We start from the raw sequence: 27,471 nt of genomic DNA on the forward strand, positions 1-27,471 counted from the left end.
TACCCGTTGTCTGTTCCTCCTGAGGATACCACGTGTAGAGGCGAAACACATGTCGAATTAACACTCAAAAAACTCTAAACTTATGGATTTCCGCATATAACACCTACTTCAATAAATTTACTTTCTTATATAAAATTCTCGTGTCACAATGATAGTTACCTTACTCCTCCTACTATCTATTTTTCATCCCCCTAGATGTTAAGGGTAGTCTACCTCAAATGTTTTTTTTTAATTTTTTGACAATTCATTTTATTTTTATTTTATTATGATTCAGCATTGAAAAATACATACAAATTTAAATTTTCGCCCTTCTACGATCAACAACTATTTTTGTATCACGATTTTTATATTATTCTGTTCCATCCAATAAAACGGTATAGGGTTGCAAGATGGCAATCAAATACAATAATTGTAGTACGATATATTTGGTAGGCCTGAGAATCGGTTGAATCAAATTTTTTTTAAATATGTTGGCAATACGAAGTTTGCTGGGTTCAGCTAGTTGTCATATATGACTTTTTTTCTATATATAGAAAAAAAAGTTTGTTATTTACTCACCAGGTGTCGCTGTGCCGAAGGTGGGCGCCGTGGTCTGTTGCGACTTGGCGTCGAAGAACCCACCGGTGCCGAATGACCCGAAGCCCGTGGTGGCCGTTGACCCGAACCCGGTGGTGCCCGTAGACCCGAAACCGGTCGAAGCCGGCGCCGCACCGAACGGACCCGTTGTCTGTTTCAACAAAATAAATCTTACAACCGACCTTGAATTAAAGTTGTTAAGACTATCGAAATCAATGTCAATATTTGGACTTTTCTTTGTATAGTCATTATAGCGAAGATAATTAGTAAGTTATATTTTTTAAAAACGGTTACGTTACGTATTAAGCAGTCAAGTGACAAAACCAATATGACGTTATCAGTTGACCACAAATACAGGCATTCAAGTTACATCAGTAAGGGGTGGTCGATTAAAATGTTTAAAATTCTATTATTACAGAAATTTGTTACTAAATACGATCTTTAAAAATTACAAGGTTTTATCTCAAAAGAGCTAATAATAATTCCTATTGTATAAAATAAAAAAATCCTAACCTGGTTTTGTTGAGTGGAGCCGAAACCGAAGGAAGGTGTGGTGGTACCAAATGTTGGAGCCTGGGTTGTGGTCGCTCCGAATAGACTCGTACCTGTATATAGACAGACAGACAGATAAACATCCACAACTCGGAAACAAACATTCAATATGAATGTTTGTTATTCATATAAATCATAGTTTCTCAACCTTATTTTGCTCACTGCTTTGAGAATATGTTTTTTTCTAGAGTATTTTCGTATATTTTTTTGCCTTTTTAGACTATATCTACCCACGCCCCATCTGCGCCATCTCAATGCCCCCTAATTTTCTCTGGGTCTTCTACTGCCCCCCCCGAAAGTCTCAAACGCCCACAAGGGGGCGCCCACGTTGAGAACCTGTGATATAAATGATTGCATCCAGGATTGGAACCCGGGACCTCCAGCTTAGTAGTCAGGGTACTAACCATTCGGGTACATGGGTCGTCAAAGTATGTAAGTCGTCAATTACAAGTCAACATAGGCAAACCCGAGCAGTGGTAGGTATATATTAAATAAATTGATTTACCAGGATAGACGTGGAAAATAAAATTGAGAAATAATTCATTGGGATAGTGATGAATAAAAATGAATTTGGCTTCACCAGGACAGAGATAGGTAAATTAAACTGAAAATGGTTAGTCGGGTAAATGACAGGTAAATTAAACTGAAATTAACTTCACCGGGACATAGTTTGGTAAATAAACCGGAAATGTTTAATCGAGATACTGATAGGTAAGTTAAACTGAAGTTGGATTATCCAAGGCAGAGATAAGTAAAATAAACTGAAAATGATTAGTCGGGTAAGTGACAGGTAAGTTAAACTCAAGTTGGATTCACTTGGATAGAGATAGGTAAATAAAACTGAAAATGGTTAATTGAGATAGTGATAGGTAAGTTAAACTGAAGTTGGATTATCCAAGGCAGAGATAAGTAAAATAAACTGAAAATGATTAGTCGGGTAAGTGACAGGTAAGTTAAACTGAAGTTGGATTCACTAGGAAGAGATAGGTAAATAAACTGAAAATGGTTAATCTAGATAGTGATAGGTAAATGAAATCAAAATTGGACTCAACAGAACAGAGATTTGTAAATAAATTGTATGTAACAAACAATGGTAAATAGAGGTAGTGATAGGTAAAAGACATTAAAATTGGATTCAACAGGAGAGAGATAGGTAAATCGATTGATAAATGGTTAATAGGAATAGCGACAGCTAAAAGAAACTGGTTTTGGATTCAACAGGACAGAGATATAAAGGAATGTTTAAGCCAGGATAGCTGCACAAGGTTCGTCATCTATGGACTGTAGAGACATGATGACGATCATAATGATTGGTAACATACCAGTCGAAGGCGTCACTCCAAACGCGGGCTTGTTCCCTCCGAACAGACCCGTCGTATTTGTGTTGGCGCCGCCGCTGAACGAAAACGCACCTGTGGGGTTATTAATAAATTACTAGCTGACCCGACAGACGTTGTTCTGTACATAATAAATAAAATTCTCTTTTTTTTTTGGAATTTATCAATATTATTTCATAACATCAAGAATTATTTCGTACAATATGCTCCATGTTGTTGTAATGAAATTGTTTCACAGCAGAACTGTCAAACCGTGCGTCAATAAAGAAACACGGACGAGTAAAAAAAGAATGACTCCGCGCCGTGATATAAGCAAGAGAAGCACCGTTATGCTAGTGTGTGTGCGGTTACGGGGGACACTAGTTACACAATTTTTTCTCCCTTAAATAATCATATATGGCCACAAATACTTACGTATCGTTTTTACAATTTTTCACAACGCACGACGGTTTTTTTAAATATTTTATTGAGACGCAAACTGATCTGTCACAGGCGATGACAATTCTCATAACGGTCGCCTATCGGCCTGTAGTAGTGTAAGTGTGTGAGTGGGGCTATGTATTTACACGTTAATCGGCTTGTTTTGGTGCTACACTGCTATGTAAGGTAACACGGAGTCCTTATTTTTTTACTAGTCCGTGTATAGAAAATATATCCATACAAAACAAATATGGAAAATAAAAATAATATTAATGGGTCCCAAATCGAAGTAAAAACTATCCTATCTCGCAAGTCGAACTAAACTGCACTCCATGACGTAATCTCCATTAAAATCCGTTCAATAGTTTAGGAGCTCACTGGGAACAAACATCAGGACACTAGTTTTATATATGTTAAGATATTTCACTGTAGTTAATTCATAGTAACTCTTTCTACACCCCTAAAACACAAACTAGTTATATTACAATACATTTTATATTTTCATGACGACCATTTAGGAATTTCTATTGTTAAGAAACGTAGTGAGGAGACGTCATCGTGGTTTGGGATGACGCCCCTGCGCGCTTTGAGAGAACTTTCGTGTACTGTGAACTAGTATAAGGGGACACCCATAATTTCTATCACACGTTAAGGGGGAGGGAGGGGGTCGACGAAGTGTGACAAAGGGTGCAAATGTCATGAGATCATATTTTTTTCAAAATATAATATTTTTTATCTAACTATTACACTCACACATATGATTTTATTGAAAAACAACTAAAATACAACAATAATTTCGTAACACTGCAATTTTAGTAGTTTCATAAATTTAGAAAAATGTAAAATTGCGAAAATTGTGACATCACACTATGTAGGGAATGTGACCAGCTCTGACAAAAACGGGGGAGGGGTCAAAAAATTAAGAAAGTTAATTGACGTAATATATAGATGGCCGCTAAAGGGACAGCCTTTGGAAAGTCAAACTAATATATAACTTATATTGGTGTCTCTTTAAACTATTAATACTTTAGAACGCTTTTATTTATGTAACTGATTTTTTTTAATTACTACAAGCATTAATGTCTCGGTAGTCGCTATTGCTTTTTTACCCGAATTCAAAAAAGGAAGAGGTTCTCAATTCGACGTTATTTTTTTATGTTTGTTACCTCAAAACTTTCGATTGGGATTTTGATAAAATTCCAAAAATAACAACATTCGTAACTAGAATTAGATTAATTATTTTTATACTTTTTAGTGCATATTATTTATATTGTTTTGGAATAGTGTTTTTGAAGTCGGTTGTTTTTTTATTTCAATTTCACCTCAATTGCCTATAACTATCATAATTTTTATTTTATACTGTTTTAACAGCAAATCTTTGGAGTAGGATTCTCGTGAGTTCCACTACGGGTACCAAGGGTTACCTAAGGCTTCCACTCTCGAAGTGTTTTCTACTACAAAGTAGACTTACTAGTCTGTCCGAAGGCCGTTGTGCTGCCGCCCAGATTGTTGCCGCCGAACAAACTCGCGGTAGTTGCGGCCGGCTGACCGAACGCTGCTGTAATAATAATATTATTAATAAATATAAAACATGTTCAAATTCGGAGTTTCCCTACGAGATCGAATCAGAAATGCTCCCCATTTCACCATCCGTAGGGTTACCAAAGTCACCGACATAGCCGAGATGCGAAACTGAAGTGGCACTCATATAGTTCGACGGAAAAATGGCCGTTGGGGCGGTATTGTCCTCGAATGGCGACCACGTCCCGGAAGACGCAGTGTTGGTAGGCCCCCCACAAGATGGACCGACGATCTGGTCAAGATCGCCGGAAAACGTTGGATGAGAGCAGCGCAGGACCGATCGCCGTGGAAAAGGCGGCTTTAGTTCACCCGATCCCTAAGAAAGGTGTACGCTCGGATCCGCCCCATTGCCATTACCTCCATTTTCTCCAAAGTAAAGGAGTCGATCATCAACCGCCAGCTATTGGGATACCCAGAGGAGCACCGGCTGATCAGCGACTGCCAGTACGGTTTCCGGCAGGGTCGCTCAGCTGGTGATCTTCTTGCATACCTCCATAAATGGGCGCAAACGGTTGAGTCGAAGGGAGAAGCGTTGGCGGTGAATTTGGACATAGCGAAGGCTTTAATGAAGCTAGTTGGCGCAACCAATATCGATAAAAATGTTTTGGACCCCTGAAACTTTGTGTACATTCTTTATGTCGTCTCGTGGGCCTTACTATGGAACATTAACCTACAGGGAGCATTGAAGAGTGACTTGTTCTCAGTCTGTTGAAAGCCAAACACACCGTTGGATCCCTTCCTCCCGGCTGTGTAGTCCTCAAGCCGCAGTTCTTCTAGGGATTTCCCTTCATATTCCTGGAAAAAAAATGTATCTGTTAATCTTATATATAAAATTCTAGTGTCGCGGTGTACGTAATTAAACTCCCCCGAAACGGCTCGACCGATTTTCGGGAATCTTTAGCGTGCATATCGGCTAGGCTGGAGAATCGGACAAAACCTATTTTTTCATCCCCCTAAATGGACCAACCCATTTTTTTTTATATTTGTTTAATTATGATTCAGCATTAAAATAGATACAACTTGAAATTTTCACCCATCTACGATCAACACTTACTTTTGTATCGCGATTTTAAATTTATTTTAATCCATCCACAGACACAATAGAGTTCTTTCTCATGAAATTTTGTGTGCAGACCACCTACCCAAGGTCTGAGAATCGAACAACATCTATTTTTCATCCCCCTATGGTAAAGGTTAACCCCAAATTTATTTTTTGACAATTTTTGTTTAATTTTATTTTATTATGATTCAGCATTAACAAAACAATACAACTTAAAATTTTCGCCCTTCTACGATCTACAACTATTTTTGTATCGCGATTTTTATATTATTCTGTTCCATCCACACCTCCGCTATAAGGTTGCAAGATGGCAGTCGAATAGTACGATAAATTTGGTAGGTCTGAGAATCAGTTACATCTACTTTTTTTACCCCAAAAACTTTTTAATTACTTTATATGGCAATACAACGTTTGCTGGGTCAGCTAGTTATTGTATAATTAATTAATTAAAAAAAAAAATAAAAAAAAAATCGTTTGGACCACCCTTAACATTTAGGGAGATGAAAAATAGATGTTGTTCGATTCTCAGACCTACCCAATATGCACTCAAAATTTCATGAGAATCTGTCAAGCCGTTTCGGAGGAGTTCAATCTTTAACACCATGACACAAGAATTTTATATATTAGATTTACTTATACGCTTTGCTTTATAAATATTTACTTATAACACTAGAAATAGGGGATTGATTGTAACTCTAGTAGGCTTCATAAGATACATAATAGCTTTAAGAGTAACTGTATACACTTTTATAATAAAGTCCCAGCCACTGTTCAGGCATTATCTATAAATAAATTTAAATGTTTTATTGAAAAATAGCTCTGTCGTAAATCCTATTTCTCCTCAGCTGAATATCTAAGTGATCGGACAGCCTGGGACTAGATTATGATTATTATATATAAATATTAGCAGCCCTACTGTCACGCTTTCAATGATATCATGACTTAGTAGCCCATCCCATATGTAGGGAATACACTAATATTCATTAAACTTTAATGTCACTGCTTGTGGAGGTGACATCGGTCGGGTCGTCCCCTTCTCTAAAATATGGTTGAGGAGAGCGATGGCTGGCTCATGCGTCATGCTTGCCTGAGACTCGGTTTCAGATTCTTAAAAGTTATTATATATATATGTATGGATATATATACATATTTATTTATTTATAATCGCTTATAAAATGCTCACAGAATACCTTTATTTATTTATGGTGTATGTGGATGATGCAGCTACTGTACTCAATAACTTTTGTATTAATTTACATTTAGGTACTTTTTTGACTTACTCGTGTAAGACATTGACTATTTGACGTTTGAGTGTGTTTGATGCATCATTTAACATATTATATTGTAATTGAAATGATTTCTAAAACTTTGCTACTTTAAATTGTTTCTTGCTACTTCTTCTCATTAGCTCAACCCTTTACGAGGTAGCGGTAGATAGAGTTTTTTTTTTACATTACTTTACATTTCTACATGAATAAAGTGATTTTGAATTGGAAATTTAAATTTAAACAGGAATTTCTTAAGAGGCTTAGAACGTTTTTCAGGAACTACGTCCAATTTATAGAGGTGGACTCACCTTCATACAACTGATGCAGTGGTGTCGAATGCTGATGCTTTGAGAGTTCCCGGACTTCACCAACACATCAGTCCCTGCCACGGGCTGGTACTTAACCAGCGCTGTGCCTTGACCTGGCTGGGCTGTGGCAGCTTGTTGCCCGAAACCACCTGAACACAAAGCAACAGGTTCAGTTGCCTTACAAATAAACTTGCCATAAAGTTATACCTGAGAATAAATGAGAGAATATGCAAACTGTTGTCTATGACGACCTGTATAGCCGAGTGGTTAGCGATCCTACCTACTAAGCTAGAGGTCCCGGGTTCGAATCCCGGTAGGTGCAAGCATTTATATGATGAATATGGATGTTTGTTTCCGAGTCATGGATGTTTAAGTAAGTATATTGTATTAAATATATCATTGTCTTGTAACCCATAACACAGGCTATATATGCTTAACTTGGGGCAAGATAATTTGTGTAAAAAGTGTGTCAATATTATTATTATTATTATGACTGTTTTCTAATCACAGCACTAGAGCGCATTATTGGGCATATACTCAACGTTGAGTGTTCCAACTACAGCAACGCTTCGCACAATCGAGCACTCTCAAAAGTACTGCTTTCACGTGATGCGTACAATAGATACCAACTCAGAAAAATAACGTGTATTTTTTCTATAAGTTGGCATTATTGATCCAAATTTTATTTACTATCGGTAGTAATATTGTTTATTGTTGAAAAATTTTGAAAGCTTTCGTTTCGTCGTAGTGTTTATAGAAATAAGAAAAATTAATTCAGATTGTGTTAAAAAAATGTGAGAATATTTAAGGTACAAATTTACCGTAAAATGATTTAAATATTCTTCGTTTAAGTATTGTATTTTGGTTTGAGCTGATTGTCTTGTTACCAATTCTCTAAATAAATAAAACTAATGAAGGTACAAACATTGACCATTTAATTTTACATACCACATTTAAAATGTGAATACAATTTCATTTTAGAATTCTAAAGTATACACAAATTTTTTGAACAGAAATATACTTTTGTCAACATTGCAATGGCATGATCGAATCATTTAATGAAGCAGACATCATTAATATGTTCGTGGATATGAACATATTTATCAAAATGAAGAAGACAACATCTTATTTTCTTATTAGATTGCTAACTCTATGAATATTTTTTTTCAACACTCAACTTAGAACACACGCACTCTGCTGGTGCATTTTAAAACTAATTCATATTCCAATTAAGCATCAGCATAGTTCGACATTGTGCGACACTGAGTCGCATTATACTCTGTGATTGGACACCACCTATATATCACTGAATGCCAATACAATGATAATTGTAAAGTTTTCCGAATGTCGGGCAACCTTGCAAATAAACGCGGGAAAAGTTATACATCCGAATAAACCAATCACAATTAAAATGTATATTGAAAATTTGAAAAACACCAAAATTTTATGAACGATGCGGGACTCGCACCCGGCTCCGGCGTTCCGTGCCGGTGCTCTTACCAACTGAGCTAAGCGTTCGAGTGACGTATCGCTATAAAATCTTGTTTGCTTTGTTCAACTGTCAGGTTGTGGCTTCATCTACAGGATCTACTTTACAGTTGATAACCTGTTCAACCCTAATATTTGCATATTAGGATATTGACTTGAGATGTCGCACTTGTAAACAATTTGTTATGTTTTTAAAGTGATAACCCTTACTTCTAGGATAAATACAGAAATAAAATTTGAACAACAAGAAAGTTTTATGAACGATGCGGGACTCGAACCCACGACTTCCGGCGTTCCGTGCCGGTGCTCTAACCAACTGAGCTAACCGTTCGAGTGACGTATCGCTATAAAATCTTGTATGCTTTGTTATACTCTCAGGTTATCAACTGTAAAGTAGATCCTGTAGTTGAAGCAACAACGTGATATTTAAATTTTAATTTCGCTAAAGAAGTATTCACTTCAAAAATAATATAACCAACCTGAAGTATTGGAGAACAGTCCCCCGCCCATGGTGCTTGGTTGGTTGAACAGCCCCGTGTTAGCAGTGCTGCCGAACAGGCTTCCGGCAGTCGTGGTTGGGGTACTACCAAAGCCGAAACCTGACGAGAAAGGAGACAGCTTAGTGTAGAAATAGAAAATTAAAATACAGTATATCCCCACTATAACGCGGTATCCTTATAACATTCCTTCTTTTCATACTATATTCTCTATAACGCGTTTCCATAATATGCTATTTCAATTATCTCTATAACACGGGCATGATGCTTCGCGTGCCGCGTTATTACAAAATTATTTTTTTTACTAAATTTGTGTATAAACCTTAATAAAATAGTAAAGCTAGGCAAACAAATGGAAACCCCGTTATACGGTAATTTCCCTAATAAGTTGTTCCTATAACGTGGAACCTCTCTCCCACGTTATACCTGTCTATTTATGTTTACCATAGGGAGTGATAATAACATAACATATTGAAACAACACTTAGTAAATGTCATGCAGCGACATCAATTCGTAATGTGACTTTGACATAGGGAGAAGAACTGATAAGAAACTCCCAGCCCATCTTTTTAACCATATAACAACTTAGCCTACTTAATATCTAATATATAAGATTCTCATGTCGCGGTGTTTGTAGTTAAACTCCTTCGAAACGGCTTGACCGATTCTCAGGAAATTTTGAGTGCATATTGAGTAGGTCTGAGAATCGGACATCTATTTTTCATCTCCCTAAATGTTAAGGGTGGTCCACGCCAATTTTTTTTTAATTTGTTTGATTATGAGTCCGCATTGAAAAATACATACAACTTCAAATTTTCACCCATCTACGATCAACAGTTACTTTTGTATCGCGATTTTAATATCGGCAATACAACGTTTGCTGGGTCAGCTAGTAATATTATACAATTTTAAGTGGCCTGCACAGAACCATGTATCATTATAATCTATAGGAGATTTCGACATGACAACACGTCATGACGTGTTATTTGAGTGCTCCCTAACATTTTAATTGTATATAATTATTTTGAGTAATGTGACCCCTGGTTAACACCAAGAAACAAGTCAAAAACATATTTATACTGGTAGAATACTTGTCAAAACATAATTATTGGTTTTAAATAAAATAAAATATTAGTTTAAATATTTTAATATTGTGCTTCGTTAATGTTGAAGTCAAAAGATAAGTAAAGATTATGAATTAACTCTGTTTTACATTAGTTTTATTAGGAACATTAGTATCTGTGCTTCAAATACAGGCACAGAAATTAACCGTTCATCAAATTCAAATTAAATTCAAATATTTTTATTCAAAATCACTTACTGAACGTCAAAAAAAAGAAGAATGGGCGCAAGAAACTCAGCGGGCTTTTTTTATATAAAAATATGGATTACAATGTAATATCGTACAATAAACATAATTAAAGAGCCTGAGGGTGTTCGCTTCATTCTCAGTCTGTGGTGTTATTAAGAAAATTGTTTATTATATAGTAAACCTTTCCCACACAAACGTTTTTTAATAATTCTTCTAAATTTCGTAACACATTTGTTTTGTACTTTTTTTGGGATCATATTGTAGAAGCATATACATCGCCCAAGACTTACTAACACGACCCTACCGAGCAGTAGGCATAATAAGTTTATGTTTGTTCCTCGTATCAACATTATGAATGTCACAGTTTCTAGAAAATTCCTCAATGAACTTGAGAAGCAACAGTCAAAATGTTGTGAATCTTTAGGACCTAGGTTATATATCGCGAGAATAGCCCTCTTCTGCAGCACAGAGATGGTATTAATACTGCACTGCCCCACAACAATATACCACAGGACAAGACTACGAATACATCTTACACTAAATACCTTTGAATTCCGAGTGCACTCTTCAACTTTTCATTAGATTGCTGTTACAAAAAGGTAATATTTATAACTATCATATTAATTAAATAAACACTAGGTCTATTAATTACAATGTGGAACCAAAAGTGTTAGCAGTATTATTTAACTAAGCGCTCAAAGACACGAAGGAAATTTCTGTTAATTTAAAAATTGTGTGTGACGGTACTTCAAAATCCGCTAATGCTTATAACGTCTCAGATCACACATTTCAACCGGCTCATTAATTATTGAATAGCTTTGTCGTTTGACATTGGATTATCGTGATGGTGACTCGGGTTCGAGTCCTTCAAAATGGTCAATAATGTGATTGTGACACGCAAGGTGTCCCGCCAAGCAGATTTTTTTAATGAAAATAAGGGACGAGACGAGCAGGACGTTCAGCTGATGGTAATTGATACGCCCTACCGATTACAATGCAGTGCCGCTACGGATTGTTGAATAACCCAAAAATTCTGAGCGGCACTACAATTGCGCTCGTCACCTTGAGACATAAGATGCTAAGTCTCATTTGCCCCCTTCAGAACGAAACACATAACTGCTTCACGGTAGAAATAGGCGCCGTTGTGGTACCCAAAATCTAGCCGGCCGTGCAAAGGAGCCTCCCACTGGTAAACAACAACTAAAAGTGGCTTTACAAGAATTAAAGCCATATACTTGCCCGTCCTGCATCTAAGGATGCCATAAGTCTGTTTGAATCGATAAGTCTTATTGCCTTTCTTTTTATTAATTTTTTTTTAGTTTGTTAAGTTAAAAATTTTGTTTTTCTTTTGTTTTAGTGCTAATGTACTAAGATTATAATGGAGCTGACATGTACATACATATGAAAACTACTAAATAAATAGAGTAACTAAAAAAATATTTAAAGCCATCTAGAGAATTGTTCAACCAATAGTGAATGTGAAGACGATGAGAAAATATTGTTAGAAGCCCTAGAAAATAATACTTAGTTAAAAAGTGAGTTTTCTGCTTTACACTTCCAATATGACTGTATCATTGAAGAACGCAAAATTAAAAATAAACGTACTTCCAAAATTAATAAGAAAAAATGCCTATTCGTTGTTTGTAGTACCACAATCTAGGACTAATCTGGGTCAAAACGCAACTATTCCTAGGCTCTGTAGGTCATATAACTCACTGGCCAAATTGCAGAATATTGATTTATTCATTCCGCTTGCTCAATATAAAAAGATAATAATTAATTCACACATGTGACTTAGAAACCTCATTTTCATATTTATTTTAAATAATATACTACAATATTTTTAGATTTTAGTTTATAAATTGTTAAGACTACTGTCCTATAAGCGTAGTAAAAATTATGAATGCTGTTGTAGCTTATAAGTGAATTAACTCTTATCCATTTTTTTATTATATTTTAAGTTTAAGCATGTAAATTGTAAAGAGAGTAATTTGTTAGTTGCCCAAATATATAAATAAATAAACGTAATAAGTTACAAATAATATAATAATAAGTTTTTATTAAAGGCAAAATTGTCCAGTATACATAATATTATGAAACAAATAGGTACAATGATATTCTAATACATTATACCAGTGGGAGGCTCCTTTGTACAGGATGCCGGCTAGATTACGGTTACGATTACTATTTCTGCCTTAAAGCAGTAATGTGTAAGGATTACTGTGTTTCGGTCTGAAGGGCGCCGTAGCTAGTGAAATTACTGGGCAAATGAGACTTAACATCTTATGTCTCAAGGTGACGAGCGCAGTTGTAGTGCCATTCAAAAGATTTGGGGTTTTTCAAGAATCCTGAGCGGCACTGCACTGCAACCTCTCAGGCTTTTATAAACGACAAGTTGCTGTGTCACTGTCTTATTACTTTAGTATAACAGCCAAGAATTTCGCTAACCAGAAAATGTATAACACTACTTGTTCTGAAGGCATTCGTGACAATCTCACATTGGAAGTTATTTCAAGTAATTTAAATTCGTTTATATGACAATAGAGGATGTCTCTCGCATTTAATAAGCTACAAAATAAACTACTTAAGACAACGGAATTATCCTGTAGCAACATCAAAACAAATAACAATTTATGTAACATTAGAAATAGCAACGGAATAGGAATTATAACTTTAGTACATCAACACATCCAGTGTTTAAGAGGCAAAGATTTAGAAGTGGGATTATTTTTGAACAGCAATAATATTGATATTTTATGTATTACTGAATATTGGCTAAAAGATTATGAGCAAATGCTTAATTTTAGCAATCACATACTTGGAAGCTCGTTAAGTAGAACCAACTTTATTCATGGTGGTTCTTTGATTATAGTCAACAAACAATTCCAGACCAAAAATCGTAAAGACATCGTAGCATTATCTGTTGAGCGTTTAGTGGAAATATCTGCAATAGAGACAAAAATAATAATAATTGTATGTGTATATAGACCGCCGCTGGCAAATTTTGAAATATTTGAAAAAACTAAGACGTGTTATCGAAACTATCTCAGTCAAAAAGGAAACTAGTTGTGTGTGGCGACTTTAATGTTAATATTATCAATAGCTGCTCCTTAGGTGTGCGATTGCTAAATCTGTTCAAATCATTTAATCCCTCTCATTTGTTTGCAGAGCCTACTAGAGTATCTGCGACTAGCGCCACGTGTACTGACAATATATTCACTGACATTATTCCAATAAGCAAACGTATTATTAGTAAATTTGACTCGGATCATTTTCTTCAGCTAATAAAAAATTAAGAGCATCAGATCTATTCTGAAAAAACAAGTTAAATGTACTCCTGTAACAAATTATCGATTAAATCAATTGAAAAATTACCACAATTCCAATTCTCTATTCCTACCTCAACTTCACTTGCAAGCCAATACAATGTACAACATATTTTTTGAATCATTTACTAAACTGTTTAACTTTATTTTCATTTCACAATCATTTATGACAAACAATACTTTATCTTTTAATTACTGGGCTTCCGTCCAATTACATAAACGTAGACAAACATTGTATAACTACTATGAAGAGAGGCGATTTAATACAAGTGCAAAATTTAAAAATTATGTAAGGTTATATTTTAATGAATTCAAGAACGATTGTAAATTAGCTAAGTCTCACCACATAAGTTTAAAGATTAAAAATAGCAATGTCAAAATAAAAACCAATTGGAAAATTATAAATGAAGAGTTCGGTAAAACAAATAAGAGAAATAATGAGTTCAAATTAAAGATTGGTAACAGAAACATAAAAACAGATTCTGAAATTGCAAATACATTTGAAAAGTTTTTTACTAATATACCGGTCTCTACTAAAAAAAAATCTAAATTTCAATCAATCACCTTTAAACTGCCACAGAAATGTAATACAAACTTTAAATTTAAGCATGTCGATCGCATAGAGATTATTAAAACGTTCAGACTAATTAGCGTTAAGAAAACTAAAGATCTCTGGGGAATCTCTGTTAACGTAGCGAAATCTGTAATAGAAATTATAAAAATAGCCACAGACTTAGCTTTAATTTTCAATAAGTGTGTGCTTGCGGTATATTTCCAAACCAAATGAAACAGAGAAAGATCACACCTATAGAGGTGTGATCTTAAATAGTTAAGTCAGGAGATAAATGAGATAAGAAGGAGACAAACCTTTAGCAATATTTTCGAAAAAATATATTAATGCAACTAATTAAGCATTTTTACAATAATAACCTTATGCATAATAAACAATATGGTTTTACTCAGGGTCTTTCAACCACAGATGCTAGTATCGAGTTAATAAGAAATATTTTGGATGCTTGGGAGGATTCATGTGATGCGTTAGGAGTGTTTTGTGATTTATCCAAGGCATTCGACTGCATCCATCATGAAACTTTACTTTAAAAAAATTACCACTATGGGGATAGAGATGTATCTCTAGATTTAGTAAAATCGTATTTGTGTAGTAGGATTCAAAGAGTAGACATTAATAGAAAAAGATCAACTGGCTATGATAATATCAATGTGTTTACCACAGGGCTCAAACTTTGATCCTTTTTTGTTCCTGGTTCCATATTTTATTCAAAATAAACATGATATTATACTGTTTGCTGACGATACATCTTTGTTATTTAAAATAAAAGTAGTAAATTGGTTTCATGTTAATAACTTACTCTTAAACGAAAAGAAAACAAAATGTATTACGTTTACACTCCCAAATAAAAAGCACAAACCAACACCTATACAAATAAATAGTGGCAAACTTGATGTAGTAGAAACGACAACATTCCTAGGCATTACATTAGACTTCAAGCTACAATAGGGCGCTCATATAAAAAACTTATTTTATCCACTGAGGTCTACAGTATTTGCGACGAAAAATTAGGCAGCTGACAGATGTTGAAACGCCTAGACTTGTATATTTCAGCTACTTTCATAGTGTCTTGCCCTACGGAATTATATTGTGAGGTGGGGCCGCAGATATTGACAACATATTTGTGCTGCAGAAAAGGGCAATTCGAGCGAAACAAACATAAACTCGCAATTCCATCTACTAGGCTCCGTAAAATTGCTAAATCTTTTAAAGTGGATTGTGTTATATTTTATAATAAACTCCCAAATGATCTTAAAAACCTATTAAAAAATTTAAATGGATCGTAAAAAATAAATTAATATCTAAGGCAATAGGCCTTAGATATTAATTTAATAACACGTATGTCACAGCCACTTTTCTTCCAAACTCTAAGAACTTTACTGTTGAAACTTGGTATGTAGATGAATTCTGTGAACCGCATTAAGAATTAAGATTTTCACATAAAAATAGAAAAAAAAACAATAAATTTTGAAGGAACTGAAACTCAATTTTTTTTTTCATCAATTAATAGATAGGTCTATAGTTCAAAAATGATATTGAAGTTTCGAATATATTTTTTTTTCTAAACCGAATAGTTTGCGCGGGAGACAATTGCATATGAATACCTAAACTAAAAAAAATATTTGATGTTAAGTGTTTTTTTTTTTTTAATTTAAAAAAACTATTATTAAAACATCGGTCAAAGTTACAAAGAACTACAAAAGCTCTTATATTATGTTACTTGCTGCAACGGAACCCTTCATGGGCGACTCCGACTCGCACTTGGCCGCTTTTTTTATGTTTCCCGACGTTTCCGTTTCGAATACTATTTACGAAATTTTTCGTATCAGTATACTACTATTTACGAACGAAAAACATGTGCGCTAAATAAGTTTGTAGACTTGAGAAAGTTCAAAATAAATTATTGAATCAACTTGATTACCACACGGGAAATGTATTAAAAGACTCTCATGTTTCTGTCAAACTTCATAATACATGGGGTATTATGAAGTTTGGCAGAAACATGACAGTCTACTCAGAGGTACACTCAACAGTCGGCGTAGATATTTAGACACCATATTATCTAATATATAAAATTCTCGTGTCGTGGTGTTTGTAGTTAATTGAAGAATTAGAAGAATACTCCTCCCTTGTGTGTATATTGGGTAGGTCTGAGAATCGAACAACATCTATTTTTCATCCCCCTAAATGTTAAGGGTAATCCATCCCTCTTTTTATTTGACAATTTATTTTAATTTTATTTTATTATGATTTAGCATTAAATAATAGATACAACTTCCAATTTTCGCCCTTCTACGACTACAACTATTTTTGTATCGGGATTTTTATAATATTCTGTTCCATCCACAAATCCGCTATAGGGTTACAAGATGGCAATTGAATACAATAATTGTAGTACGATAAAATAAAAATTACTTTATTCATATATATTCAATCATGATAAATTTGGTAGGTCTGAGAATCGGTTGCATCAAAATTTTAATAATTGATTTTTTTTTAAAATTATGTGGCAAACGTCGTATTACGTTTGCTGGGTCAGCTAGTTCTTTTATAAAATATTAAATAACTATGTTGACTCGACCTCTATAATTAATAAAATAAGCTTTAGAATTCTAAACAAATCATCTCTTTCCCGCAATTTATTTTCCATAGATATGTGTCATACCAACTATGCAAAGAATACTTATTTTAGAAGAACTATTAACTTGTATAACAGCACTCATTGAGAAATTGATATATTTCATCTTTCAATTGGTAAATTTAAGATACATATAAGAAAAATATTGTACTCTTTTTACATAATTGTCAAAATTCTAATAACTAAGTATATAAGTTGTGTATATACTTAAAAAAAATCTTATGTTAAACCTGTATGGGACTCACTGTCGATATTAACTTCAACTATATCATGTATATTGTTACGAACACACAAAGCACAAAGAAACTAGCGCCATCTAGCGTCAACCAGTACAACCACTCAAAGAACAAAGACAACATGAAACTCACTACTCAATACTAGATGGCGTTAGAGGAACTACTGTGTAACTGTATAGAAGTATAGTCTCGATGACCGGGTACATGCGCGAACTTTCCAGAATCATCCAACCCGGTCGATCACGTTCGCGCAAGTCGCGTACTTTCCAGATAGGAACTTCCGGAATGGTCTGGGACTCGTCTCGTATAATATAATATAAATAGCCGCAGGGAGGCGAGCCAATATCCCAGCGGCAACTCCATAGGGAGTGCCGCTTGCGCCTCTCTCTCCCCAAGAGAAGGTGCCCTCTAAGTCTACATCGCCTTCGATGTAGACTTAGAGGGCACCTGCCCAAAGCCAACTGCAGGTGGTATTTAGTGGGTAGGTTTTCACGTGAGTCCCACATAACCAACTCAGACTTAGGCTACGTCGGTATGCATGAGCATTCACCACCTCCCTAACGTCGTAATCCCGGTGGGTAGCCCTTTCCCTTGTTTGGGCGAAAAAAAAAGCGAGCCAGTTCAGTTCATTTTGAGCTACCTTCGAGGCGCACAAGTTTTCACTTCGAAGTCGCCTCAGATCAAGAGACATACCAGTGAAACCTGCGACTTGGCTACGACCAACACAACGTACAACGATGTCCTACGTTAGTGCTTAGCGTTTGGACCTAGTGCTTTGTGTTGGACCTAGTGCTAGTGAAAAAAGTCTTCAAAAGATTCTGCAGGTCTTTCTCTCCAAATCCTTCCGAACTTCCTAACACGTAACAATAGCATTTGTTAAAGAATGTATGTTCCCTGAAAATAAATAAATAAAAAGTTACCACTTTACTTACCAGCTGGTTTGGCACCGAAGGCCGAGTTGTTTTGAGCCGCCCCGAACAGATTTGTAGAACCAGCTGTGTTCGAGAACAGGCCGCCGTTAGATTGCGCTGCACCGAACCCGCCGAAACCGCTGGAGCCAAACGCCGGCGTCGAATTAGCAGCTGTACTGCCGCCGAACAACCCTGATGTATTTGACTGACCGAACAGACCTGGAAGTTTATCACATAGTCAAAAAAAAGCACGAACACCTACCTTCCTTAAAGGCTGGCAACGCTCCTGTGATTCCTCTGGTACTGCTAGAGAATGTGGGCGTCCACTTGTTTGTTCGCCTTTTCCATATAAAAAAACTGTCAAATTGGAACTTTGATAATAACATAATACCAGTAGATACATAAGAAGTGTTACATTTATCAACACCTGGTATTTGTGAGGAGCTGGTGTCTAAAGGTTGACCCTATAGGTATACAAAGAGCTTTTAATGAAAATAAGGGACGCGACGAGCAGGACGTTCAGCTGATGGTAATTGATAAGCCCTGCCCAATGACAATGCAGTGCCGATCAGGATTCTTGAAACACCAAAAAATTCTGAGCTAACTATGGCGTCCTTCAGACGGAAACACAGTAATGCTTACACATAACTGCTTCACGGCAGAAATAGGCGCCGTTTCGGTACCCATAATCAAGCCGGCACCCTGTGTAAAGAAGCCTTCCTCTGGTATTTCGGTTGTGTACATCAGTAGGTACGTACCTGCTCCCGTGGCCGACGTGTTAGCTGGGGTGGTCCCGAACCCCGACGGCGCCCCGAAGGCGCTGGTCGCCGTCGCCGGCTTGAACCCACCAAACGGTGATGACGTGCTCGACGTAGAGTTGAACGATCCTGTAATACAAACTCATGTATCTTCCTCACTCATAGCTGGTAATGTAACTAGAAATAGGGATAAGCTTACTGGTCATCAAGGCGACTTCATAAAGGCACAAATTCTTGCAAATGTCTATGTATACGTTTTATTTACAAGCATGCTTTAAATCACAATATAGGTCACATTTACAACGTTCTCACGTATAGCATGCAGGTCAAGCAATTCTTATTAAAATTATAGTTTATTTTGTACTCAAGTTTTACCTGTGAGCAAAACCAGTGTTTTTGAATTCACAACATAAGGAACAAAATAAATTTGCGTTGACACAGTAAACACTAAACTTAGTACATAAATTTCTGAAGATACAAGGTCATTTCTATTTCCAATAAGTTTAAAATTGTTTAAATTTCACCGTTTTACCGGTGCGAACAGCGACTATTTCGAAATAAAAGGGATTTGTATTGTTTCAAACCATAGTGAATAAAGTAGATAATGTGGGTATTTGCATATTATCATCTAATGTGACAAGTTGTCACAAATCTCAAACATGAATAGATACAGACATAAGTAAGAATATTTCATTAGTATCAGAACGTTTGGTGTTAGGCATCATTGAGTGGTAAGAGTAACTCGAGGTTTGTGGTTCGGTTCTAGGGAATTTTTTCTCCCTTAAATAATCATATATCCACAAATACTTTTATAGTATTGTTTTTACACTCTTTCACAACCCACGACGGCATTTTTAAAATATTTTATTGCGACGCAAACTGATCTGTCACAGACGATGGCAAATCTCGTAATGGGGGCCGACCGGTTCGTATTAGTATAAGTGTATGCGTGGAGCTATAAATTTACACGTTTAGCGGCTTCTTTTGGTGCCTCACTGTGATATGTAAGGTGACACAGTGTGAGTCTTTTTTTTTATCGTCCGTGACTCCAGTTAGAATGCATGCAACACTCACTCAAGAGAGCGCTGACTGTTTTTCACAGAATAACATAACACTTCGTTCTAAAAAATCAAACTGCAATTGTGTGTTCTCCGAGCATATGCGTGATACAATAAGGGAAGAATTGCAAAGTTGCGAAGTTGCGCTAATACCCCAACTGCAGGAAATAAAAGGGAAACTGAATACTTATGAGGATTCGCTATCTTTTTCAAGTAATAAATTTGACAGTACTGCTGCCGAGGATGAGACCCTCAAAAAGAAAACCATAGAAATTCAGAGAGAACTCGACTCACTGCGGCTGCGCAATAATGATCTCTCATCTCGCTCACGGCAAGTAGATCAACTGTCAAGAAATGCAAACGTAGAAATTCAGTGCTTGCATGAACGTAAAAATGAAAATCTTGTTTCCATTACAAAACAAGCTCAGTCAAACTATTAATGTCCCCGTCTCTGATAGTGAAATTTTTTATATGTCTAGGCTTGCTTAATCAAACCCTAACAGCGACCGTAATCGTTCGATCCTTGTCAATATAGAGATACCTTTCTAAGGGTAAAATTTATGGAGATCTCCAACCTGAAATCCCTCAAAAACCTTGGTTCTGTAAATTTAACATTCCCAATAAAACTGTTATTTCCCCACTGTTAGTTAACCACGCGTGTACCCCAGTTTTCTTAGCTAAACTTAGGATTAGAGACAATTTTTGTGAATGTGGCCTAGACGGCTTGTATCATCTGTTCTTCAATTGTCCCTTAATGCAACCTTCTTTGTACAATTTTATACCTGCTGAATAACCCCGCCCAACTTCCTTTAAATGTCTCCTCTCCCTAGTTTTCCTTTTGTAAATATTTTGCGTAAATATATTAAAAAGAATAAGATTAAGTTGTAAATATCATTAAGTACTTGTAATTATTTATGTAATTATATTTGTGTATGTCCTTTTTAATCTATCAGCATGTATATTTGTTTCAGGTATAAAATAAGAAAATAAGACTTGTTTCAATCTTTATCACCGATCACTACCAATCAAATTAGAATACAAAAATTCTCTAAGCTTGGTGGTCTACTTTAACGTGACATTGGCAAACTTGTGGTACACCTTCCACAGGAGCCATAGTAGGAAGAATAGAATAGAACTTTCTTGCTGGAGTTGTCAAGAAGCACAAGACTGGTTAAATTGAACCCTACTCATTTTGGATTACCAGAAACAAATAAATAGCCAGTATTTGTTACGGAACATCTTACCCCTGAAAACAAAGAATGGCACGGACCTGCGAGGCAAAAAGCTAAAGAACTGGGATAGAAGTTTTTTCGGGTTCGCAGTGGAAAGATATTTATGAGAAAAGATAAAAATACTAATAATGCTTTTGTTCGTGAAATGCAAACTTTATCTCGTTTAGGGTAATGTTGGTTTTGTAATAATATCGCTTGGTGTTCTAGATTGATACTTATCATTTTAAATTCAATGTCTGTAAGAGGTCTTAGAACTAAAAATATTGATTTTTTTTATAATGTGTCTTGTTGCTTCTACGATATAATTATCTTGTCGGAAACATGGCTTATGACCGGAATTAACGGCAGTGAATGATTTGATGTCAATCAATACGTAGTCTATCTGAGAGATCGCGAATCCACAGGCTTTCATAGTAAAGAAAATTTGGGAGGGGTTGGCATTGCAGTCTTTACGTCATTGCAATCGCAAAGATTAACGCATCTTGAATCCAAATAAATCCGAAGATGTATGGGTGGAGATAAAATCGTCTGGATTGTAAAAAAACATGATGCAATTTCATACAATTGATGAAATTATCGACAAATCAATCGCAATATAGCATCCACTAGTATTAATAATATTTTAATAGTTGAAGACTTCAATCTCGGTTCTTTGTCTTGGTCAAAAGTTCCAAATGAACCACATTTTATTGCTAAACCTTCGAATAGGACATATGGGCGCAAATTGTCACCTACCGGCAATAGTTGGCAACTATTATAATTGTTGTAGATATATCTGAAATATATAGGATTTAATTACATATAGCTATTTGTAAACATAAAACCGTTAATTATTAAGGTCTGATATTTAATAGACACTGTTTTGACTGTTTGAATGTTTTGAAGATGTTTGATGTTTCAATTATTGTTAAAATACTAAATTTACTGTGTAAATGTTTAAATTAATTTGTATTAGAATTAATATCATTATTCTGTATCAAACTTTATTTTTTTATGCAATTAGTCTTTCTTAATTGCATTTCGAAACTTGCTTGCAGCGCCATTTACTTACTAATGTTTATTCAAATTTGATAAACAAACCATATGATATAAATCATTTGAAGTTATATAAATTCACTAAAACATTTATTATAAATATTAGGCTGTATTTAGGAATTATTTTACGGTACCTAATTTTATTTGTTTTAAAAGAAGTTGTATCTACTTTTATCTATTGTAAGGTAGCTATAAAAGCGGTTGTTTCATGTAAAGACTGTTCAGTTCAAGTTCAGTTCTATACTACCTTAGGGAGGAGGGGATGACTGAAAAACAGCGCTACATGGAAACATAAATCCATGATTCCATGTCAGGTGAAGCTGAGCCTTTTTCTTTTGCCTTTTGTTTCATCGCGTATCCTAATTGTTCATTTTATATTTGTAATGTTTTGTATGGCAATAAAGAATTTATTATTATTATACTAGCAATTATGAGTGAATAAACTTAGTGTGTGTGTATTTCAACGTAATGGACCCTGATCGAGCAAACCCTGGCTTAACGCCGACATACACTGAACAATTTGCTCGTCGATTATAGTTCTCTCCATTCCCTTAAACAATCTAATTATATAACTAACTAGCTGACCCGGCAAACGTTGTATTGCCATATAAAGTAAAAAGAAAAAAATATTAAAATTTTTGGGGTATTAAAAATAGATGACGACTGATTCTCAGACTTACCAAATATTAAATCGTTCTTAAACTCTTCCAACTTTAGTAGTAGGTAGCTAAAAATGTTCTAAAAAAGTTCGAACGATATAAAGATTCTAATTTGTTATTCATTTTAAACTATTCTCTCGATTTGATTTGTGAACGACGGGGGACACATCAAAGGAAAATCAAAATTGTTGTTTTCATTTAATTCCGAACACTTTCATATTTATTCACCTTTTAACCCTTCCCTGGACTTCCACAAATAATGCAAGACCAAAATTAGCCAAATCGGTCCAGCTGTTCTCGAGTTTTAGCAGAGTAACGAACAGCAATTCATATATATAGATATAGATAATAAAAATCGAATCTTAGATCTAGTTTTTTGTAATAAAACAATATTAGACTTATCACGATCTCGTCAACCTATCTCGATTGTTGACCCAGCACATTCCCCCCCCCCCACTCCCCCCTCCACTACAGTCTTCCCTTTAGCTCTTAATCTATGCTCGACCATAATAATAACTTAAAATTAAAATTTCACAAAGCTGATTATGATAACATTATCAAAGAATTTAATTGATACGATTGGGATAAAATTTTAAAAGTTTATGACAGCGTGGATTCTGTGCTATCCCGGTTTTCTGATATACTTTGTAGTGTACTGACATCTAGTCTTAACAGAGTATGTGTTAACTATCATTGTCACTGTCACGACATCGACAGTGACATTAACCGTGTGACGTTGAGTGCTATATAAGGAATGCAAAGTACAGCGGAAGGCCAGTTTTAATCGGCTATTGGTTGCCTGTGGACGTGTCCGGGTGTAGTACTACATAGTAAAGATTAGTTGTTTCACTCGTGAGCAAACGATGATCATTACATACTTAATTTAGTTTTCTGTTCCAAAATATGTATGTCGATCTAATCAACCGGTATGGTTTTCTGCGGCTCTTAAGCAACTTTTAAAAGAAAAGTATAGGTATAGGTTACGCGTACGCAATTTTATATAAATTATATAAGGCAATTAGAAGAAAATCTCAAATTTAATCTTAAGCTATTTTGGTCTTTAATAAAAAATAAAAAGAATTTCAACTACTATCCTTTCCAATTTCATTCAGACACATGCAGGGTGGCTCACCCAAACCGGTCAGTATGGGGATTTCAGAATATATAAGATATAGAAGTCTATATCTAATGAAGAATATCTTGTAAGGAACCACGATATCGATTTTAGAGAAAACAACAACTGCATTCATTTTCAAAAAAAAAAACATACATCACTCGGGAATCGAACCCAATTTTGGAAAAAAAGGACATTTTTGTTGTATTACCATATTAATAGTGTAGGTTGCAAGGAGTGATTGCTATTGGTATACATATATATAAACCTTATGTCTAAAATTAAAAGAAATTGCTTTATTTGATATTATTTCACGTAAGGCAATGCTCATGTTGTCTGCGTATACTAGTAAAAAGATTTTATGTTGCTGTTATTTGAAAATGGAACGTGAGCTTCTAAGATTGCCAAATTTCAATTAAAAAGAAAACGAATGACGGGAAAGGACAATGCCGGAAAATGGGCTATATTGCGTATCACTATCATGCGTCTGAAGCAAGTATGCATACAAAATTTTCTTTTAAATTATAATTTCGCATACATTTATTTTAAGTCAGTTGCGAACTGGGGTTTAAAAGTTATATAAATAAAAAGTAATATATCGCTTCGAAACAAGCGAAACTGCCATATTAGCCTGATACGTCGCTGTGACTAAAAAACTCGCCGAATGATACCTCTATTATGGGAAATAAATCGAAGGAAAACCAAAACAAACCTAACTTTTTACACAACATTGGTAAAATATTATTTTATAAAATCATATTAATATGTTCCGTTTGCCGAATATTAAAAACACTGCTCGAATATTAAATATAATATCAGTATTCATAGAAACATAATATAATATGGGTAGGTACTGATATAGTTTAAACTGGTAGCTTTGGTATGCCAATTAAATCTACACCTTGTGTTTCTTCAACTTATTTTCGTAGCTGCTTAATGAAAAGCAAGTATGCTTCGCCGAACATTTTAAATGTAGGCTTAGAGGGCACCTGCCCAAAGCCAACTGCAGGTGGTGTTTAGTGGGTAGGCACCTAGGTTTTCACGTGAGTCTCACATAACCAACGCAGACTTAGGCTGCGTTGGTATGCATGAGCATTCACCCACCTCCCTCCCGCCGTTATCCCGGAGGGTAGCCCTTTCCCTTGTTTGGGCGCAAAATAAAAAAAAACTTAAACAAACAGCAGCAAGCAAGGACACAGAGTATTTACACTACCACAACACACACCACTAGATTGTTAAAAAATCCTACGTGCCTTAAAAGTATTCGATTAAACCGTTGACTCATATCACAGGTTACCCGTCGCCAGCTTCGAAACTAGGGTAAAACCAAAATCGTAAGTAGGAACACTGGTTGAAATGTCATGATGATAGGTTTTGTCTATATCTGTATGTTTTGTCATGAGGGCACTGTCATCAATCAACATGCAGAATGCAGTTTTTATTTTCTCTAAAATTGATATCGTGCTTCTTTAGAAGATATTCTTCAATCTCTTATATATTTTGAAATCCTGACCGGTTTGGGTGGGCCACCCTGTATAGCGCTTGAAATAGAAATGCCATTTGTGATCTCTTTGCCACACATTTTTTTTCTGTTTATAACAGTAATGACAATCTTACAAATCTTTCAGTTAGTAATGCGAACAGCCTTACGACAATACAATTTCTTCCAACAATACAATTTCTTCGATTATTATCAGCAAATCGGAAATTCTGACAGGCTTAAAAAGACTTGATAAGTTTAAGGGTGAAGGCTGTAATGAAATCCCTTCTGTGTTCATCCTCTTTTTATTGATTTTAATAAGTCCCTTAATACTGGTGTCTTTTCTTCGCTCTGGAAGAAATCTTTGATTTTACCCTTGTTTAAGAACGGCTCTCGCAATCATGTCAAAACTACATGCCAATATCAATCTTGCCCATATTTGCAAAATTATTTGAAAACTTAGTGTATCCTAAAATCCTTTGGCATTTAAAGCACTCAATGGACTCCAACCAACATGGATTTTCTGTTGGTAAATCAACAACCACAAACCTTCTTTCATTTGTAAATGAAATCTCGTTATGTCTTGATAATTGAATTTTGTGCTGACGTTTTTTATACCGATTTTCAGAAGGCATTTGATAGGGTAGAGCACAGTATCTGATATATTTTTTTATGAAAATAAGGGACGAGACGAGCAGGACGATCAGCTGATGGTATTTGATACGGCCTGCCCATTACAATGCAGTGCCGCTCAGGATTCTTGAAAAACCAAAAAATTCTGAGCGGCAATACAATAGCGCTCGTCACTTTGAAACATAAGATGTTAAGTCTAATTTCCCAGTAATTTCACTAGGTACGGCGCCCTTCAGACCGAAACACAGTAATGTTTACACATTACTGCTTCACGTCAGAAATAGGCGCAGTTGTGGTACACATAATCTAGCCGGCATCCTGTGCAAAGGAGCTTCTTGGAACTGTTCTTGAATGAATCACATCTATCAGACCACACGTGCAGAGTTGTGGTTAATGGTTGAACATCTTCATCCTTTGAGGCGACGTCTGGTGTTCCACAAAATATAAGCAGTGATGTGTAAATATTAGTGTTTCGGTCGCCCTTCAGGCGCCGTTTATAGTGAAATTACTGGACAAATGAGACTTAACAACTTGTGTCTCAAGGTGCCAAGAGCAGTTGTAGTGTCGCTCAGAATTTTAGGGGTTTGAGCGGCACTGCATTGCAGGGCGTATCAATTACCATCAGCTGAACGTCCTGCTCGTCTCGTCCCTTATTTTTATTTAAAATAAAAATATGTTTGTATGTGTGCCTGTAGTTGTGTTGTTAATTAAACACCAGAGGGCCTACCATCAACTTTTAATACGCGATGCGATTCCGATGCAGTTCAGTACATAAGTACATAAGCTGAATCACTAAAATTCGTACCATGAAGTGCCTTTTACTGAATTGCGTTTGGAGAGCTTATGAAGAATGAACGAAATAAATTTGTCTGTGGTCCGCGGTGTGAGAAAGGGATGACGCTCTACAGTCGTTGCATAAGTTTGTCTCTCTTACTCGAGCCATATGCGTTGCGTTTTGAAACCTAAAATTATATGATTTTAGCGGTTTTTTTGCGTAGACAATACCAAAAATACATTTTAAAATTGCGCTTTATAGCGACATTTATTAAATAATAGTAATATAAATAATATAGTTCTTTGAATTACAAATTAAATATTTGCTTAGGTGTTTTTGTAAAAATAACGAGTTATGAACGCTTTTTCATTGATGTTTGATTTGACAGGTCACAGAGCACATTTTTTTAAATTCGTTCTTGCGAACAGGCTATAGCCCGGGCCCTTACTGCCTCATCTTTATTATTTTCATTTTTGGTATTTATTTTCAGTATTTTCTTTTACAAAAAAGTCCAATAAAGTATTCTCATCTCATCTTTCATCAATAAATATTCCTTTTCTGTATGATTTCACTATTTTTTAAAAGTATTAACAACACGATTCACTTTCCTCTAAGGAAGTAGCAACTTTTTCGAATCGCTCACTTT

The 27,471-nt window shown here is 35.3% G+C and overlaps 1 protein-coding gene across 1 annotated transcript in view; it reads right to left on the bottom strand.

Moving 5' to 3' along the window:
• Positions 1 to 550: 550 nt before the first annotated feature.
• The window catches only part of LOC126973362 (nuclear pore complex protein Nup98-Nup96-like), a 106,010-nt gene continuing 79,089 nt past the window's right edge, over positions 551 to 27,471 (bottom strand). The window contains exons 2-9 of the mRNA XM_050820599.1: positions 18,103 to 18,300; positions 9,070 to 9,189; positions 7,103 to 7,251; positions 5,141 to 5,261; positions 4,357 to 4,440; positions 2,451 to 2,540; positions 1,090 to 1,181; positions 551 to 727 (exon numbers count right to left, since the gene is read on the bottom strand). Of these exons, the coding sequence (XP_050676556.1) occupies positions 551 to 727; positions 1,090 to 1,181; positions 2,451 to 2,540; positions 4,357 to 4,440; positions 5,141 to 5,261; positions 7,103 to 7,251; positions 9,070 to 9,189; positions 18,103 to 18,300 (1,031 nt within the window). The remainder of the gene's footprint in view (positions 728 to 1,089; positions 1,182 to 2,450; positions 2,541 to 4,356; positions 4,441 to 5,140; positions 5,262 to 7,102; positions 7,252 to 9,069; positions 9,190 to 18,102; positions 18,301 to 27,471) is intronic.

Source organism: Leptidea sinapis, chromosome 2 (assembly GCF_905404315.1).
Source record: "Leptidea sinapis chromosome 2, ilLepSina1.1, whole genome shotgun sequence".
Classification (NCBI taxonomy): Eukaryota; Metazoa; Arthropoda; class Insecta; order Lepidoptera; family Pieridae; genus Leptidea; species Leptidea sinapis.